This window comes from Hydractinia symbiolongicarpus, chromosome 7, assembly GCF_029227915.1.
Source record: "Hydractinia symbiolongicarpus strain clone_291-10 chromosome 7, HSymV2.1, whole genome shotgun sequence".
NCBI classification, from domain to species: Eukaryota; Metazoa; Cnidaria; class Hydrozoa; order Anthoathecata; family Hydractiniidae; genus Hydractinia; species Hydractinia symbiolongicarpus.
In genome coordinates, this window is record NC_079881.1 from 21,951,459 (window position 1) to 21,966,133 (window position 14,675).

The window sequence follows — 14,675 nt, forward strand, 5'->3', positions numbered from 1 at the left end:
CTTTTGTTAACAAACACACGAGTTCGTTTTTAATACGAATTCGTAATAATAAAAACTTTAAAGAAAAAAAAAGTCAAAATTTTAGGCTATTTGGTAGATTTTACAATCTTTATTTTTACGTGAAGAGATTTTAGGAAGTGTGACCACTTCGTTAAATTCAGTTTCCAAAGCAAAATGGATAAACATGAGAGACCGATCTTATGATCATGTTTTTTTTTTTTTTTTCTTTTTTTGAGCATTGTGGAAGGACTAAATAAAATATTAAACCTCTAGAAAAAATTTTGGGTTCAAAATGGCTGCTGAATTGTTGCTTTGTGCTAGATATGCACGAAATAGCGTTACCCGGAATACATATAACGGGCAAACCGATTGATTTTTCTAAATGGTACACAAAATAGCGTTGTGAGAAATATGTATGGCAGGCGAATTCCCAAAGATTTTTACACGGGCAACTTAAATTAATAGTCAGTTGTTGGAACAATTTTCTTTCTGCAACGTGGCTATTTTTAGATATTTTGTCGAAATATCACGCCAGTCTTGTCTCTTTCTCTTACTGATGTTGGATTCACGTAGCGAAAATTATTTCAACCAATGACAGCTTTTAGACAACATGTGATGTTTGTGAGAAACTTTGGTAAGGGCATTTCTTAATTATTGTAGTTACCAAGAAAATAAACACGTTAAAATATGACACTAAAACTATATATACATTTGTACGCATGTTCTACTAACTCTAAAACCTATCTTCCAATATTACAGTTAACATATTATATAACTTTGGAGTAAGAATACTACATCTAAAACTATGTGTTAATAAATAAATGTATACCCCACCTAACAAAACTAAGACCTAGGACAAACGACGACAAAAAATTGATATAGGGAAAATTGGTGGTATAGTTTGGGCAAAATTTATGCAGCTTACCGCGAAGGTGAAAAAAAAAATTTTTTTATAAAGAATGCTACAAACATGTTGGACATGTTTGAAGAGCGAGGAATGGTGAGGAGAATAAAATGTCACGTGAACAAAAATCACTTACATAGAATAAAAAAAATTGTTACTAAATATTTACATATAATTTGAAAACACGAATTAAATAAATAAAAAAATTAGATATAAAACCACATAACGTTGTGAAATTCTGGTCCGGTAATTTAAGTAAAAAAAGAAAGAAAAAATATGTGGATTGTAAACAAGAACGCGTATAGCTAAACATCTTGCGAGATAAATGGCGGAAATATTTTCTCTTTGCCACATTCTATTAAAAGTAGAAGCTGCAGTTGGGGATGGAAAAGTTCTCTTTGACGTCACATCCAAATGCAAGAAGGGCTGCAGAAAGTTTGCGGATATCTTTCGTCGGAAAAACAGACTTGCTTTAAAAATATCATAGCAAATATTTTAAAAATATGGAAAATTAAATTACAAACCACCGCCCACCGTATGCTGGGCGAGGCAAAAAATTCAAAATTCAAAACACACTCGAATTTCACATTGCAGTACTTCAATAACCAAAAAGAGAGGGGCGTGTCTTGTGATCCACCGTTGTTGTCGCCTGCGAAGACCTTTTTCATTAAAAGTTGCTAAAAACTACAGGCAACTAACGAACGCGCTGAGAAAATAAATAAATAAAATGTAACGAGAAATAAAAATAATATTAAACTGTCACACTTATTATGCTAAAAATAGATATATATATATATTTATATATACATACACTCACATACTATGTAGTCAAAAATAACCACGTTAAAAGAATGTACAATTCGCTATACAAAGCAGCACATGTGGAGGAGAGCAACTAAGACATCAAGAAGGAAATCAGTAAATAAACGAGACAAAAAATATGTCAGTTTAAATCATCGAGAGAAGAAGACAACTGGATGATTTAAAGATACGTTGGATAGTAAAAGTTGAGCGTAAACGCATTCGCAGACAGTTTGTTTTCACACAATGAAATGAAGCAACACATTTTCTCACAATTTACATCTTACGCCACTGTGAAATCACTTAGTGGTAACAAACCACATTTACCATGGACTTCAACACTTTAGTTAAAAAACTCGTAGTTTTTCAGAGAAAAACATTATTTCGGAGGCACCTGGCCAGCGAGATTACTTGTAAAATTTTGTCTTTGCTGACACGAGCGACAGGTGGACATCATTTCACGTGTGCACTGGTAACGATGAGAAGTCCAATGGATGCGTTGGCAATCAATTGAACAATAGTTCGTGTTCCAGCAACAATGATAGAAAGCCTACAACAAAAGAAACAGTAGATGGTTGAACACATGTATGCTCCGCATCTCCCTCAAAGGAAGATTTTTTGGCTAAACTTTCGCTTCTTTACTAGCAAAGCCAATGTACTTTTTACGCTTTTTCTATCACAACATATAAAAACTTACTTCTAAAGAATTAAAAGGATAAGAAACAATGAAAGCAAAAAACTTATTGTTAATTTTTCATGAGGTTTTTTTTTCGTGATTTAACCCGATGTTTAAAATGTTTTCCTGAAAAAATTATTTTATATAAAAATCTGTTAGTTGGTATGTAGGAGCACTATGTCATTCTTGTTCTTATCACATGATATGGAACTAAAAAGCAACAGCACAGACAGCAAAAACAAATACACAACCAATATACACAACCAATATCAAACATTCCTTACGCTGACCCAATCTGCAAAGACCTACACTAAACAATATTTTGCGTAGAACGGTAAAATCAAGGAACAACTAATTAAACATATTGGCCTGTTAAGAAAAAAATCAAATCTACTTTGATTGGTTATAAGCAATAAATTTCACTAGCCAAACTAAATGCTTATACCATTCGATTCAAATATTCCGCACTGCGGAGAAGGACGTTCGGATCGCTTTTACCTCTTTTGTGCAGTTGGAACACCACGATTTCTTCTTTGCAGCTGCTACCATACGTTCCGTGTCCATCTGTACACGCCTCATGTTTTCTTGCAACGCCCGTTTCGTCATTTCGGCTTCGATCTTCAGCTTTCGTACGGTCTCCTCTATCGCGTGGTTGTGTTTTATCTCCGCTTGTGATTTGTACAACTCCAAGTTGCGTTGCATTTCTTCACGATCGCGTTGACTTATCGATTTCGCTTTCCCTTCAAGTTGTGCCCGCTCTGGTGAGCAAAAATTATAATAAAATGATAACGTGCAAATGAAAGAAATGAAGTGCGATTTGCGCCTAAAATATCGCGCCTTTTTATTTTCACAAAATTTAAATGCTTAAAACTGTTGCTGACACCTTTCTACGTTATTTCAATTCTAGTGACGACATCTTTTAGAGTTAAATACCGTTTTTGTAAAGTTTGCATAACGTTGTTAGTGACATAAAAACCTTGGTGACTTTAGAGAAAACAAAACACAATCTTTCATGCCCACCTCATCATTTTTCTTGCCTACCTCAGTTCTTTTCTCGCCTACCTAAGTTCTTTTCTTACCTTTCTCTACAGCCTCTTGTACTCTAGCTTCAGCAAGTTGTCTTTCATCGACAAGAGCTTCATTTAATCGTACTTGGAATTCCATCTCGTTTCTTTTTCTTTCCTCTTCAACCGCCGCATCTAAATCATCCTGCTTCTTTAATTGCATATCACTTTTAAGTTTCTCAATACTCATTTCCTGACCTTTATCGAGTTGTTCTTGTAATCGTTTGCTCTTTTGTTTTTCTGCCGCTAAATCAACACGGGTGGACTCAAGTTCGGCCTGAGCATTTTCGTATTCGTTTTTTACTTGATCGAGCGACTTTTCCAACTGTCGCACACGTTCTTGTAGTTTTTCAATCATTTTATAGTCGTCTGTCATTTTTATTTGCTTCGCTAGTTGCATGTCCGCACTGTCATCATGGCTACTAATATTGTCATTTATGTCAGCTCTGTTAAGCGAGACTTTCACTTCTCTGGTGGTAGACTTAATTCTTTGCTGCCGCTTTTTATATTCCAGCAGTTTAGCTTCTTGTAGTTCTCGGAATTTTTTCTCTGCTTTTAACTTGCGCGGTTTTACTTTTTGGTCACCTCTATCGCGCTTGTTCTTCCCTTCTTTCGATTTGTTTTTATCTTTTTTCTTTTTCCGCTTGGCTGATTTGTACTCCGTCACACTATCGTTATCGTCGTCGTCGTCTTCCATCTCTTCTTCCTCCTCTTCGTCGGCTAGTTCTTCGTCATCTTCGTCTTCTTTGTCGTATTTATGTCGCTTCCTTTGAACGTGAGTAAAAGATTCTTCCTCTTCGTCGTCAATTTCTTCTTCAGTTGCCGTATCATCGGAATTACTTATTGTATTCTAAATCGACAGTAACAAATACATTGTTATTTTCTCACTTTTTTTAACAACTTGTATGGTTTTAAACCAATGAACATTTAAAACCAACTTGAAAAATATTCCCCAAATGTACCAATATTCCCATATTCTTCTATTTTCAATTGTGAGAATAAACGAACTAAAAAAAAACGTTTGCCACCTTAGCTTGCTTTCTCGCTTTAGCCAAAAGACGCAAGTATAACTTTAACTCATTCTCTGATTGCACCAATGCTTTCGATCGCTTTTTGTTAGCTGGCTTATCTTCCATTGACCAAATATTACGAACTGGAATCCAAGCTCTGAAAGAATAAAGAAACTAAAAGGAACCTTAAGCGACGAAATTTTGGTGGAAAAATATATGGCGGAAAGAAATTTTGTCGCGATAAAAATAAATCACTATTGGCGGGAATTTAGTGTGATGGGAGTAAAAATAAATCACTTTCGGTGGGAATTTAGTGTGGCGGGAGCGAAAATAAATCAGTTTTGGCGGGAATTTAGTGTGGCGGGAGCGAAAATAAATCAGTTTTGGCTGGAATTTAGTGTGATGGGTGTAAAAATAAATTACTTTCGGTGGGAATTTAGTGTGGCGGGAGCGAAAATAAATCAGTTTTGGCGAGAATTAAGTGTGGTGGGAGCGAAAATAAATCATTTTTGGCGGGAATTTTTTTGTACAATTTGGACAACAGCATTAGTACTCTACAATAACAATCACAAACTTATATAAAAGGAAGTCACTCGCCGTCAAATACTAAAATCTACTTCCTAAAAAATCTTTTTCTTACTGATCAAAATTGACAATATTGGCAGAACTTAAATTTAGATGACGGCTAAATAACAAATAAATTGGCGGGTTTTTGTCAAAACTGCTAAATTTTCCCCCAAAAATTCGTTGCTCGAGGCAGTATAAAGTAGAATAAGTGACAGAAATAAAGGGAAAAGAAAAAGTTAAATAAAATTATATAGCAAAAACATAGCAGTAGTACCTCTGGTATGGTGCGCCAAAAAATCTGACGTCGACCATTGTATTATCTTCATTTTCGCGTAGCAACTAGAAATATATATAAAAAATTATAAAAAAAAAACACAGTTCACTTCTATGTTAACATGTTAGTGGTTAGAAAATATGTTTACAAAAAACATAAATTCGCAATTTCGCGAAAAATTAACAAACTAAATGAATTAATTTCTGCGTCCATGTAACCAGGGTTCCCACTCATTTTACAATCATATTTTTTTAGGAGTGTTAGGAGGCGTAAAAACTCTGGTAACGTAGAATTTTCCTGTTTTCATGTGGAATTTCGTAAAAGCTAATTTCGCAGTTGATTGCTTGATCGAATAATCTTATAGGAATTTTATTTCTTCACATCAAAAAAGGTCTGGAACCTTAAAAATATCTTACAAACGTTTCTAACATAAGAGTGATCTCTCAGGGCGTTTATTTTGTCTAAAGGCCATGTGAAAGTTTCCCAGGCATGATTTACAGCATGCTAAAATTCATAAATTAGGGAAATACAAAAAATTTCCTTCTAAACCTTGTCGAACTTTGCAAAACTCTGTTTCTTAAAATTAGTCTGAAAGGCAGTATGGCATTTTTTAGAGACTTCAATTAATATTTACAAACATATCAATAATTACCTTTGCTGGCCATGGTGGATCGCTTCCAAGTTTCGCATAAACAATTCGGTGTGGAGGTTTCTACACAAGTAAATACACAGCAAAAATAACAAAAACAGCAATAAAAAATAAGAAATTCCAGTACAAGAAGAAAAAGACATACGCAACACCTGATTTGTAACTAATGTTGCGCTTTGGGTTTGATTCGAATTGACGGCTTGAAATGGCCTTTTTAAGCAGCCTTTACATATTTGTCAGGGGCGAAATGAGCATTTCATTAGTCCTTTGTTAGTTTTCAGAAATGCATATATACAGGGTTTCAGGAGAAATGAAAGTCATTTCGGATTTTATTTTATGTTGCCCTTAAAATACTTATGTCATGGAGTAAAACTATCACACATGTTTAAAAAGTTGTGATGGAATGTGCACAACACACATATAAAAACAAAATTTCGGTCATGTAAATGATAATAGGACAGTTGAGCAGATCCTTCTTTCAGAATTGCACAGCTTATAAAACAAACATAAAACAAACGTACACATGGCAAACAGAACCAATCATGCATGCGTTCATTTGAACGAATGTAGCACTCGGAGCAGATGTCAATTTGACTTAACTAAAAAACAATAAGCGATCTCTAATGCCATGGAAAACAGGTGCAACACAACTGTTTACATAAATAAAATAAATAATAAATATAAGTTGTAAGTCATGACAGTCCTGGTATGTGTATATAAATATAAATAGAGGAAAGCTGCAAGTAAAATGGAGATCAATATATTATAGGCCATTTTATCTTGCGTTAGAAAGCACAATACAAAACACATTGCGTTTTTTAAAACTTTAGGTCTCTTAAGTAATTAAAAGTATATAATAAACTTTATATTTGGAGAATGCTTTTTTTAAAAAAAAAACAATTCAACCTTTTTGTAGTGGAAAAGTCTTGTATTTTTGGAAAAAGGTAGAGTAATTGACAATTTTTTTTTGGGAGGGGGGCGGCGTGGGGATGGCGGCCCTGAAATCACTTGATCTTGTGACGAATTCAGTCTACGTTTAAACTTACACATTTTATATATTCTTTCAAAATAGCAACTAAGATTACGTGTACTGAAAGGGTCAAAGGTTTTTTGCCATTGTGGCGTTTCTGGTGTTTTTGCTAAAATTTGTGTGATTTTTCAAGGTTTTCCACTCTTTTAATATGTACCTAAATATAGCATTATCATTGGACAAACATGTTGACAAAATGGTCTAATCTAGTATTTACTACTAGCATACCTCATTTTGTCCATCTAAAACTACCATTCGAGCTAAGTTTGTGATTTTATTTTCACCTATGGAGAAAGAAAATATAAATTTGCCAAAGTGGTTAAATTTTGTCTATATACCTGTTTATGACTACGAGATTAAAAACCTTTAGCTCTACATTTTCAATAGCAGCTTACCTCCATAGAATATAACGGCATTGTGAAATAGCCATTCGATTTCATAGTGAAATTTAGCAAGACTGTCAAATTCTCGTCTACGAACTTTCTGCATGAATAAAAAAAATTGTTGATTAATAAAAAAAGTCAAAATTACTATGCATAACACAGACTCTGTTGAAAGAGATTATAAAAAATAAGTTGCATACGATGGAATGTCTCTTATTAAAAAACTGAATTCAGTCACTGGTTATTGGAGAAACAAACAAACAAAAAAAGAACCAATTTCTGCAATTTTTTAAGAGTTTTCTGACATTTTTGGAACTCTCTAGAAATTTTGCCAGGAATATTTCTAGATACTGCAAAAGTTAGGCCATGCGAAAATATTTAAAAAAAAACTTAATTGCAAAGTTTACCCCCTCAAAATATGTTAAAACTATTCGCGGATATTTATATTACAAAATTTTGTTTATAAAAATTTCACCCTTTCTGCTTAAGGTTCCCATAGTAATAATAGTCAAACAACTCTTTGAACTGATTCATGTGGTTTTTGTCATTGATGGTGTTTTATAAAAACTTTACATACTATTTCAGGACCTTTTTTACACAAAAATTTTTCGAAGGGGTCAATTGCGACATTTATTTCCCTTGACTTTGGTAAAATTATTAAACTTGATTTGTTTCTTTTAAACCATATAATCAATAAAGACCTTCACCTAAAAGCCTTCAGTTTCAAGCACAGCAATACTATTGTTTAGACCTTAAGCTTACCTTCTCAAGCTCGATAAGATTTGTGTCTTTGTAAATAAATAATTTGAACGTCGGTTCTTCTTCTTCTGTAGGACTGGTCCACAATTCCTCACACTGTATAAAATTACTTAAATAACTTTTTTGCATAAATGCAAACATCTGTTTACATTTAAATTCTTTTAAATTCAAATCTTGAATTCAGAATTACTACTCTATGACTATAAGGAAATCACTTCAACGTAGTAAACACAGTCAGAAAGATATAAACACACGAAGACAATAGTTAAAAGAACTGAAAAAAAGTTGCTACAATTGCATTCAGAATATATACATCAGGAATCTACATAAATTAGATCTGCAATTAGATATTTCTATCAACATTGTATATAACTTCTTTTTCTTCTGCTTGTCCTTTTAACTTATTCACTTAATTTTGTTATTAAGATAATCAAGCCAGAGTACCTTGCTTTTCATGCGCTCAACTGTAAAACCCAACATAGTAGCCAATTCCTGTAGTTCCTTTTTTCCATATTGCTTAGTTGATTCAAGATCCTAAAAAAATTTTGCTAAATGCATTTCTCTCACAAAAAACAAACCTTTGGTAGCCTTGTAAAAGAAAGTTGAGCAAAGAAAGTACACCATAGGATAGGCTGGTCAATCAGATGTTTAAATCAATTTCGGAAAGATAATTAAAAGTTAGAGGCTAAATTTGCCAATCAATCCCCTTTCCCAAACAGTAAAAAGCAATGTTTTCAAAACAAAACAGAAAACATTTTTTCGTTGATGTTATCAAAAGTAACATGGGTGACAACTATAACGAATCTTACCTTGCAGCAGTAGCAAACAAAATCTTCTGAAATATCTTCAACAGTGACTTCAGCACATTTTTTATGGATAACACGAGGACAACGTGAACATAGAAAAACTTCTCCTTCTCGATGACAAACCCAACAATACCAATCGTGTCCGTCATCTTCATAGTTCTGTAAAACAATCACATAAAGGTGGCTTTCAGAAACATATAAACTGTTTATAAAGAACACTGTTTTGGGGGTAAGGCTTTGTTAGCCTATGTTCTGTATGCAAAAGATATAATACAGCCTTTTATTAACTGAGGTTATTGTTCAATATTTAATATGATAAATTTAACCCTGAGGCACACAAAACGTTGCTTTTTTATTTTTTAAGGAAATTTACATTTTAAACATCTGCGAAAATAAATTCATGTGAATAGACTGAACTTAGCTACAAAAATTTTAAGTCATTTCTGACAGTAAAGCAAAGGGCAATCAGCAATTAATTATCTTACCACACCTCATAGACTCAAAACAGTCATTTTATCACACCCCACAGAAAAATATTTTTCATGAAACTGCATTGGTCCTCACCCACTTTAGTCTAATTCAAAATGCAGTCCTGTTTACAAAATGGAGAACTCAATTTTACATGTTTCTTCCATTTATATATTTATCAAGGCTGGTGATATCAAGGTTGCTGATATATAGATAAGTTGTGTGCGCGTCCTGAAAGTAACACAGAATATATATCAGATTGAAAATGCAATTAAACTGTTTTTTCTCAATTACTATTTTCTCTGTTCAACAGTGAATGTTTTAGTGTCAGTCTTTTAATTCACATATACCATTGCGGTTTGTTTGTTTGTAATTTTTGCTAGTGCATTTGTGTACGCATGTAAATTATTTTCAGTGCGAAATTAAAACATTATATATGTCAGTAAAAATGAACAACACAAGTCATAACCAGTCGTAGACCCGCAGAAAAATCCATGGAAAAAAAATGGAAAAACTCAAATGAATTCCTCCTTACTACCTACTCTTGCACCTATAATATTTGGTTCACAGGGGGCTTTATAATATACAGATATTATATACACCTCTTTTAAATAACGTACAATACAATGCTTTCACATGCAAAGAAAGCATTTAGATTTTGAGCTTATTTGAGTTAGCTATAGATAGCTAGCTAGCTAATTGGTTTAGAATGTATGTCTGGCTGCAGGTCACGGGTAGGATTGGTAAAATATACAAATATATTATCGCACAATTACCACCAATATGGACTCTGATGATAATAAAATTGATCTTTATTGATAATTCTGAACGAATCTACCACACAAACCTCGTAAAAATTCTCCAGACTGGGCACTCTGTATGAGGCTTTCACCTCGCCATTGCTACTCTTTCCACGCTGTGCAGATGAGTTGCTTTCTAATATAACACCATCATGAACTGAATTTTTTAGCTGCATCTCAAGCCTCGACCGGGTTATCTGGACCTTGTCTATGGCCAGTGCACGAAAAATACGTTCACAAATTGGCGCCTGCTTCTGTTCACATGTCTTTTTTATAGCAAAATGTAATTTCCTAGCAACCCGTGGATCGGAAGCCCTTCTCACTTCGGGTTCAACCATTATTCTAAGTGTATAAGTGAAAAAATAATAGAGGTAACAATAACTTTCAATTCTTCAGCATGTTTTTCTTTCCAGTACCGAAGATGAGCATGTAGCTTGGGCATTTGCACTTTGTTTACGATTTGAGTTCTGACCGATATCGAGGCTGATGGAAGATGGCGACTCCTACCGCCGCACGGGATATGTATGAAAACCGCGGGAGTTTTCCAGACGGACATGCTTTTATTTCAAAAATACAATTAAAAAATGCAGTCCGCCGGAATTTGAGTTGTTAAGTTTTCATTAAAGGGGCTACGAAACGGTTGTTCGTTTTTGACCTTAGTGACTTACATGACAGTCGGGCTAATGGTGGTAAAAAAGTTTATGATCAGTAAAGACTAAATCAACATAGAACAATTAACAAGACAAATCATCTTGCTTTAAATGTAATGTTATGGGTATCCAAATATGAGTGAGAATGACAAAAAAAATTCCCTACATATATTAAATATCCATGATTTATTCGATATAACCACCTAACTTAACGGTAAAAAAAGTCGCTAAAAAAATTAGTCGGCAAAAATATAAAGTCGGCAAAATATTAGTCACTTGAACAAAATTTAGTCAATTTTTGCCAACTAAATTTTTGAATTTAGTCACTAATAAAGAATAATTGTATAAACTGATAAAAATTAGCAACAAGAAAGAAAAAACGGCAAAGTTGTGGTTGGAAAAAAAGTCGGAAAAAAGTTACGTCGGAAAAAAAATGTCAGCAAAAAAGTGTGGTCAGTATTAAAAAAGTCGGCAAACATTTTAGTCAGCAAAAAATATTAGTCACCTAGCGAAAATTTAATCACCTTTTGCCAACTTTTTTGTTACCAATAAGGTACCTTGCTTTTAACTCAAGTTTTCTATAAAACTTAACTTTTCGAACTAGCTAGCTATGTCATTAAAAAATTTGCATCGAAACATTCAAGTTCAAAGGAACAACAATGATTTTAAAATCTTTTTAGAGGTATTTATTACCTTCTTAAAGCTAGTACCTAGCATTTTTTAACAAACAAAGCTACCCGCGTAGTCTCTGTTAAAACAAACTTTCGACACTTACTGTTATTTAGTACATTCAAAGACCGTAGCTTATTTTACCGCCAAAAAAAACACTAAAGGAAAATTTTTCTTTTCCTAGAAAATAAAAATAAATAAGTAGCAAATTTATTATAAAAAAAATTAATTACTATTAAAGTTGTATAGACGTCTATGTGGTTTTAAAGTGTGTATGATTTCTTGCACATTGACCTTTTGAGTGGTCCGTTTATTACGAATGATACGGCCTACGACTTAAAAGTAACTTTACTCCGGTAGAAAACCCAGATTTACGCTAAAACTGATTTTTGTGTTCGTTGTATTTTTGAGAATTACAAAACCTTCTTTCAAAAGTACCCAACAAGCTCTTCACTTGCTGCTTGCAATAAAAATTTTGAAAGCCAGCTCACTCTCCAATTAAAATTAATGGCTTTATCAAAACTTAAGCCAAGCAGGCGCAAGTATTTCTATTTTTTAATCTTCTTGTCAGGGGATATCTGCCCAGGTGCTGTTAGGTATCCCTGTTTTTCATGCTTAAAATCTGTGGCAAAAACACACAAAGCAATTTCGTGTGACGAGTGTGGACTATGGGCTCATAGAAAATATGAGACTATATCGGATAAAAAATATCAAAAATATATGAAGACTCCTGAAGATAAACTGTTTTGTGTGTGCAGTCCTCGTCTTTCTCGTAATTTGCCGTTTGCTAATGAGGAGTCATTTGGTGAGGAAATTCCGGACAACATCAAAATTACTATTGATGAAAACTTTGATTTTGAGGTAATCAGAAATGGGAAGGACTAAAAAATGGCCCACCTCAACATTAATGGTCTGTCATTCAAACTAGACCGTGTTAAACTTCTGCTACATCAAACAAAACTTGATGTATTCTCCATCTGTGAAAACAAAATTGATGACACCATCACTGACAATGATGTTAAAATTGAAGGCTATGTTTATTATAGGAATGATCGGAATAGACGAGATGGGAGTGTTTTGATTTTTGTAAATGAAAACTTGGATAGCCACCTTTTGAAGCACCTATACTGCAAAAATGTTGAATCACTATGGGTGAAAGTGTTCCTGAAAAAAAATAAACCTACTTACGTGTGTGCGGTTTACAGGCCACCTGGAGGTACTGATTTGCAGAGTACTGAAGACCTGTGTACTCATTTTCAAACTGCCAAAAGAAAAAGAAGTTTTTATCTTGGGAGATTTTAACAAGTAACATGCTTTCAAAATATGCTCTTTCCTCCAAAATAAAGGAATTATGCTCCACTCAACATATTATGGAGCCAACTCGTGTTACTGAAAATGGCAGCACTCTTATAGACTTGATACTTTTTAACATTTCTTGTATTTCTAAAAATTGATGTCATGGATTAATTCATCAGCGATCACAGCTTAGTTTATGTGATCAGAAAATTTAAAAGGCTAAGATTTGAACCTAAAACTATCAAAAACTTTAGTGAAGAGGCTTTTCTAAAGGACCTCAGTAATTTAGACTGGTCATATTTTGATTATTATGATGACCTTAATAAAGCATACGAGAAACTGAATAAAAATGTTAAAACAGTGGCTGACAAACATGTTCCTTAAAACACAAATTTTCCGGCCGTGTTTAGGCATGGGTCACTGATGAATTAATTAATAGCCATCAAAGAAAGAGACTTCTTAAAACGGAAAGCATCAAAAACAAAATCTATCATAGACTAGGAAGCTTTCAAACATAAGGTCGACTCAAAAACGAGTACTATAATGACGTTTTGTAGGACTTTCAAAAACGGCCAAAACAACCTTGGAAAGCCTTAAAAAAAACTGGTTTCTGATAAGTCAGGCAATATTGCCTCAATAAAACGAGTAGTCCAAAACGATGGTACAGAAACATCCCACCCGAAAGAAATTTCCAACACATTTAATTCATTTTTTGTCACTGTTGGTGCCAAACTGACCTCAAAATTTTCTTCCAGCACTACTAATGTTAATCCACCAGTTAACAGGCGCGATTTTCGATGGGCTCCTATTGAGACCAAAAGTGTCGAAAAAATAATTAGTTCACTAAAACTTAGGCTTGGACGGAATTGTTTCACGACTGCTAAAACCAGGTTCGTCGGTTTTAGGTATTTATTTATCAAAACTTTTCAACAAATCTTTATTTACTGGTTATGTACCTAAATGTTGGAAGAATAAAAAAGGCCTACTTTTAAAAGTGCGGCAATAAAACAGATCCTACTAATTATCCAATCTCCATCTTGCCAATTCCTATGAAAATTTTTAAAAAGTAAATGCATGAACAAATTTCTCATTTTATTTCTGAGCACAACTAGCACAAATAACAGACAGTCCGGGTTTCGAAAACTAGTCGATGTTTCTGATTTTATTCTTACAGAGCTAGACCAACAAAACTTTGTTTGTGCTGTACTCATTGACCTTGAAAAATCTTTTGACACTGTGATCATGAAATTTTGTTAAAAAAGCTATGGTGTTTTGGCATCAGAGATGCTGCATTGGACTAGTTCAAGTCTACTTAACGGGTCGAGTGAAGCGGACTCCACCCTCGTCCCCAGGGTTTTTTGCTTTCTTGATATGAGAAAAAGACAAAAAAACCTGGGGATGAGAATGCAGCTGACTTTTGTAAACGACACCAGATCAGATCTGCTTCATAAAGACGCTATATATATATATATATATATATATATATATATATATATATATATATATATATATATATATATATATATATATATATATATATATATATATATATATATATATATATATATATATATATATATATATATATATATATATATATATATATATATATATATATATATATATATATATATATATATATATATATATATATATATATATATATATATATATATATATATATATATATATATATATATATATATATATATATATATATAGTGTATTAAATTCCATATCCTCTGTATTCTGTTTTGGGGTCATTATTTGCCTAGAGACTTTGATAAGCTTGTGGAAGGAGTAAGGTAGCAGGTACACAGGGACGCCTACTGGTTGCGAGATTAGTCAGCTTCACAAAAATCAGTCACA

General features: G+C 33.2%; 1 protein-coding gene across 1 annotated transcript; it reads right to left on the reverse strand.

The window, feature by feature from the left end:
- Positions 1–688: 688 nt before the first annotated feature.
- Positions 689–10,661, reverse strand: LOC130648985 (zinc finger MYND domain-containing protein 11-like). Its single transcript, XM_057455155.1, has 13 exons — positions 10,239–10,661; positions 8,927–9,082; positions 8,562–8,651; positions 8,121–8,213; positions 7,371–7,458; positions 7,204–7,259; positions 6,467–6,544; positions 5,949–6,008; positions 5,297–5,361; positions 4,474–4,612; positions 3,461–4,295; positions 2,880–3,139; positions 689–2,255 (listed from the first exon to the last, which is right to left on the reverse strand). The coding sequence occupies exons 1-13, from the start codon at positions 10,527–10,529 to the stop codon at positions 2,085–2,087; spliced, it is 2,382 nt and encodes a 793-aa protein (XP_057311138.1). The 5' UTR covers positions 10,530–10,661; the 3' UTR covers positions 689–2,084.
- Between the last annotated feature and the right edge of the window lie 4,014 nt (positions 10,662–14,675).